The 6,050-nt window shown below is 59.7% G+C and overlaps 1 protein-coding gene across 1 annotated transcript; it reads left to right on the top strand.

The window, feature by feature from the left end:
• Positions 1 to 1,397: 1,397 nt before the first annotated feature.
• On the top strand, positions 1,398 to 4,807 carry LOC119325320 (nitrate reductase [NAD(P)H]). The gene is made up of 3 exons (XM_037599065.1): positions 1,398 to 2,508; positions 2,633 to 2,773; positions 2,999 to 4,807. The coding sequence occupies exons 1-3, from the start codon at positions 1,542 to 1,544 to the stop codon at positions 4,579 to 4,581; spliced, it is 2,691 nt and encodes an 896-aa protein (XP_037454962.1). The 5' UTR covers positions 1,398 to 1,541; the 3' UTR covers positions 4,582 to 4,807.
• The last annotated feature ends 1,243 nt before the right edge of the window (positions 4,808 to 6,050 follow it).

The following is a 6,050-nucleotide window of genomic DNA, read 5'->3' on the forward strand; positions in this document are numbered from 1 at the left end:
AGAGGAAACCAACGCCCGAGTGACGGCGGCAACGAGGGAGGCCCTGATCTACCTAGGGGTAAACCCTGGCCAGCACGGGCTCGTCAATGCCGCCGTGGCCGCGGCCAACACGGGCTGGCTCGGTTCCTCGGATGGTGCTGCCGGAGTCGCCCCGAGCGTCAGCCTCGCAACCGATTTTCGGCTTCCACGTCTATCCGCAAGCCTACCGACTCTCCAGGGAATGCTCACCGGAGGTGAGCATGGTGGCACCTTCCATGCCTGCGCCCGTGTCCATCGACCTCAACGCCACGCCGGTGGCCGGCGGATCATTATCCGGAGGGACGAGGAAACACACGCGAGAGATGCCGGTCGATGTGCTCCCCGGCGCTCGCAACCTGTTCGACAGAGTGCCAGTGGCCGACGACGAGGAAACGGCCAACGGTTTCATCATGGAGAACATCATCTTCGAGGGTGGTGTTGCGGCTGCTGGCTCCGCTGGCGGTGCCGCCGCGATTGCCTACGATCCCGATGATACCCAAAGCCAAGATGGTCGAGCGTCATTCCCGTCGGCGACCTATCATCAAGCTGCCATGACCACGCCCGAGATGACGTGACGAATTCTCATCCCCTTTTTGTGTGCTGGCATGTGTGTCGGCCGTTGACAAGCGAGCCAGCATGAACTGTGTGGTGGGTTTTTTGAAGGCTGGCATTGTATGCCGGCCGCTGGCATGGTGCACGCATGAACTTTGGACGATGGCATGGTCACTGACATGATCTATGGCCGCGGGCCTTTCAAATTTGTGTGCGAATATGAAATGGGTCACCGGTGTTGGACGCACAACTGACCCAAAAGAAGAGCAGGGCAGATGCTGAGCAGGCGGCCGACCCAAACGGATGAAAGGCAGACAAAATCGTCGTCCGTTTGAGTCGGCGCGTTGGAGTTGCTCTAAACTGTACAATTACGTTCGTATGATTAGACTTCTTTGTACCGTTTGTCGACAACTTAACTCTGACAAAACTGTGTTTGAATTTTCTAGTTGTGGAGTAGTGAAACGCAATGGCCATACACGAACGGTCGCAGTCTGCTAAGAGCAAGTGCTACTAAATCAACTCAACCAAACGATGTCACGAGCCTTGAACAGACGTTCGTTTGGAGTACGGATCAGGAAATGCCCCGTCCAAGATCCAGAGGAAATCCTGGCTGCGTTTCGCCTGCGCGTGTGGTGACGTCAACTCGTGTTGATTGATGCATATAGATTACTTACTATAGTTGCACCCAGTACGCGCCAGTACGCGTGCATGCATCAGCAGTGGCAATTGCAATTTGGCACCACATGCCAATATTTTTCCCTTGCAAATTTGGCACCACACAAAGCAGTACGAGTACTATACTCGAACGGAACGCCTCTTCCCTCCCGTTTCCGTCCCTATATAAGCCGCGCGCCACCACTCCACAGCTTCCAAGAGCGCACCGCCAGCCATCCTGAGCTTCTGAGCTTGTCTTCCTTCCAACTCACCGATCCCGAGACACTCTCACCAAGCCTGTCTGTAGCTAATTAACAATGGCGGCCTCCGTCGAGTACAACCGGGTGTCCGCCCACCCGTGGCCGACCAATGCGCAGCCCAAGGCCGCCTTCGACCTCTTCTCCTCCTCGGGCGGCAACGGCGGCAGGCGCCGCTCGGGCGCCGACTCCGACTCGGACGACGAGGACGGCATCCCGCCGGACTGGCGCTCGCTCTACAGCCCGCGGCTCGACGTGGAGCCATCGGTCAAGGACCCCCGCGACGAGGCCACCTCCGACGCCTGGGTCAAGCGCCACCCGGCGCTCGTCCGCCTCACCGGCAAGCACCCGTTCAACTCCGAGCCCCCGCTGCCGCGCCTCATGTCCCACGGCTTCATCACCCCGGTCCCGCTCCACTACGTGCGCAACCACGGCGCCGTGCCCAAGGCCGACTGGTCCACCTGGACCGTCGAGGTCACCGGCCTCGTCAAGCGCCCGGTGAAGCTCACCATGGAGGAGCTCGTCACGGGGTTCCAGGCCGTCGAGTTCCCCGTCACGCTGGTGTGCGCCGGCAACCGCCGCAAGGAGCAGAACATGGTGCGCCAGTCGTCGGGCTTCAACTGGGGCCCCGGGGCCATTTCCACCACCGTGTGGCGCGGCGTGCGCCTCCGCGACGTGCTGCGCCGGTGCGGCGTCATGGGGGCCGGCGTCGCGTCGAACGTGTGCTTCGAGGGCGCCGAGGACCTCCCCGGCGGCGGCGGGTGCAAGTACGGCACCAGCCTCCGGCGGTCCGTGGCCATGGACCCGGCCCGCGACGTCATCCTCGCCTACATGCAGAACGGCGAGCCGCTGGCGCCGGACCACGGCTTCCCCGTGCGCGTCATCGTGCCGGGCTTCATCGGCGGGCGCATGGTGAAGTGGCTGAAGCGCATCGTCGTGGCCTGCAACGAGTCGGAGAGCTACTACCACTACCGCGACAACCGCGTGCTCCCGTCACACGTCGACGCCGAGCTCGCCAATGCCGAAGGTACTTTCGATTTGCCTTCTCTCCTAGATAGCCGCGTAGTATGTAGTACGTCGCGTGCATGCCGACATGCATGCCAGGTGACGACGGCGAGCCTGACGGTGTCTGTGTTGTCTGGATGTTTCAGCTTGGTGGTACAAGCCGGAGTGCATGATCAACGAGCTCAATATCAACTCGGTGATCACCACGCCCGGACACGACGAGGTGCTGCCCATCAACGCGCTGACGACGCAGAAGCCGTATACGATGAAGGGATATGCCTACTCCGGTGAGTCCCCCCTCCTCCGACCCTCATCTCATCTCCGTCGTCACCCGACTGACACACTCACCCCTGTCGTATAATTCTCGGCCCTGTCTGATACATGTCCTGTCGGCATTCATTTTGGGCTTGGGCCTGCTCGATACAGACAAGCCTCGTAACTTCCAGCCTGCTTGTACGAGTATCTGGGCCTGGGTTGACTATTCTAACATTGGCGGTGTTGTTTTTAACCAGGCGGTGGCCGGAAAGTTACGCGGGTGGAGGTGACCCTTGACGGCGGCGAGACGTGGCAGGTGTGCGAGCTGGACCACCCGGAGCGGCCGACCAAGTACGGCAAGTACTGGTGCTGGTGCTTCTGGTCCGTCGACGTCGAGGTGCTCGACCTGCTCGGCGCCAAGGAGATGGCCGTCCGCGCGTGGGACGAGGCCCTCAACACCCAGCCGGAGAGGCTCATCTGGAACCTCATGGGCATGATGAACAACTGCTGGTTCCGGGTGAAGATCAACGTCTGCCGCCCCCACAAGGGCGAGATCGGCCTCGTCTTCGACCACCCGACGCAGCCGGGGAACCAGTCCGGCGGCTGGATGGCGCGGCAGAAGCACATCGAGACGTCCGAGACCACCCAGGGCACGCTCAAGCGGAGCACCTCCACGCCCTTCATGTCCACCGCCTCCGCCCAGTACACCATGTCCGAGGTGCGCCGCCACGCCTCCAAGGAGTCGGCGTGGATCGTCGTGCACGGCCACGTCTACGACTGCACGGGCTTCCTCAAGGACCACCCAGGTGGCGCCGACAGCATCCTCATCAACGCCGGCTCCGACTGCACCGAGGAGTTCGACGCCATCCACTCCGCCAAGGCCCGCGGCCTCCTCGAGATGTACCGCGTCGGCGAGCTCATCGCCACCGGCGCCGACTACTCGCCGCAGAGCAGCAACGCCGACCTCGCCGCCATCGTCGAGGCTCCCTCTGTTGTTGTTGAGCCGCTTCCCCAGCTGCTGCCGGCCTCGACCGTCGCCCTCGCCAACCCGCGGGAGAAGGTGCGATGCCGTCTCGTCGACAAGAAGAGCATGTCCGACAACGTGCGCCTCTTCCGCTTCGCGCTCCCGTCGCCTGACCAGAAGCTCGGGCTGCCCGTCGGCAAGCACGTGTACGTCTGCGCGTCCACCGGCGGCAAGCTCTGCATGCGCGCGTACACGCCCACCAGCTCCGTCGAGGAGGTCGGCCACGTGGAGCTCCTCATCAAGATATACTTCAAGGACGAGGATCCCAAGTTCCCCGCCGGCGGGCTCATGTCGCAGTACCTCGACTCCCTGCCGCTCGGTGCACCCGTCGACATCAAGGGCCCCGTGGGCCACATCGAGTATGCCGGCCGCGGCGCCTTCACGGTGGGCGGCGAGCGCCGGTTCGCGCGCCGGCTCGCCATGGTGGCCGGCGGGACGGGGATCACGCCCGTGTACCAGGTGATCCAGGCCGTGCTGAGGGACCAGCCCGATGACACCACGGAGATGCACCTGGTGTACGCGAACCGCACCGAGGACGACATGCTCCTGCGGGAGGAGATCGACCGGTGGGCGGCCGCGCACCCCGCGCGGCTCAAGGTGTGGTACCTGGTGAGCAAGGTGGCGCGGCCGGAGGACGCGTGGGGATACGGCGTGGGTAGGGTCAATGAACAGGTCCTCAGAGATCACCTGCCCCTGGGCGGCGACGGCGAGACGCTCGCGCTCGTCTGCGGGCCGCCGGCGATGCTTGAGTGCACGGTGCGCCCGGGCCTGGAGAAGATGGGGTACGACCTCGACAAGGATTGCCTCGTCTTCTAAGCGGATAGCGCAGGCCGCCGCGCGCGACAATGTTTAGCTGTACATAGCACGCAGACACGTAGTAATAGTAGCATAGTAAGCGCGGGAGTCGAAATTCTCTTTGAGTTCTGGTACATACTAGTGGAGGTGGTCGATCGGACCGTGATGGCCAAATCGGCCATGGGAGTGCAGCCCGTTGTCCTTTTTGTGTCGATCTATGTATGAATTGATGACACTATTAGAGCAATAAAAATGAAGAATCATTTGCAAAAACGAATCTTCAACGAGTAGCCTCCGCCTACGCGCGCATGGACTACGGCCAGGGACCGTGGTGGTCAATGGCCTCGGGCAGCGCTCCTTCATGCCTTGTCGGCATGGTGCTCGGTACGGCGCAGCGGCTCATGCTTCGTCTAGTCATCCTCCTTCGACGGTTCTGCTGATCTACGTGGCAGGAGGGCCGAAGGTGGCCTCCACAAGGTGCGGGTGCGTTGGTCGCCATGTGGCATGTTCGGTGGTGGTGGTAGGGGTGGTGTCATGGACCCTCGTGTTGGAGGTTGAGCGTCGCTGGGCTCCGTGAGGTGCGGTTTGTTGCAACAATATCGGTGTCGGGTAGCTCCGATGGTGGTAGCTTCAACAGTGGGCTTGCCGACGCCGGTGCGGGATGATGTGCGGGTGAGGTGGCGTGGGAACTCGAGCGAAGACCCTATCTCGGCATTGTGCCGTGACCAGCGATGGCGGCGGCTGTGGCCGTTGTGTTGGGGAATATAGCATGCAATTTCAAAAAAAAAAACTACAATCACGCAAGATCTATCTAGAAGATGTATAGCAACGAGAGGGGGAGAGTGTGTCCGCGTACCCTCGTAGACCGAAAGCGTAAGCGTTAGTTAACGCGATTGATGTAGTCGAACGTCTTCACTATCCAACCGATCCAAGTGTTGAAAATATGCCCTAGAGGCAATAATAAAATGATTATTATTATATTTCCTTATTCATGATAATTGTCTATTATTCATGCTATAATTGTATTAACCGAAAACCATGATACATGTGTGAATACATAGACCATAACATGTCCCTAGTGAGCCTCTAGTTGACTAGCTCGTTGATCAACACATGGTCATGGTTTCCTGACTATGCACATTGGATGCCATTGATAACGGGATCACATCATTAGGAGAATGATGTGATGGACCAGACCCAATCCTAAACATATCACAAGATCGTGTAGTTCGTTTGCTAAAGCTTTTCTAATGTCAAGTATCAGTTCCTTAGACCATGAGATTGTGTAACTCTCGGATGCCGTAGGAGTGCTTTGGGTGTGCCAAACTTCACAACGTAATTGGGTGACTATAAAGGAGCACTACAGGTATCTCCGGAAGTGTCTGTTGGGTTGGCACGAATAAAGACTGGAATTTGTCACTCCGTATGACGAAGAGGTATCTCTGGGCCCACTCGGTAATGCATCATCATAATGAACTCAATATGACTAA

Source organism: Triticum dicoccoides, chromosome 6B (assembly GCF_002162155.2).
Source record: "Triticum dicoccoides isolate Atlit2015 ecotype Zavitan chromosome 6B, WEW_v2.0, whole genome shotgun sequence".
NCBI classification, from domain to species: Eukaryota; Viridiplantae; Streptophyta; class Magnoliopsida; order Poales; family Poaceae; genus Triticum; species Triticum dicoccoides.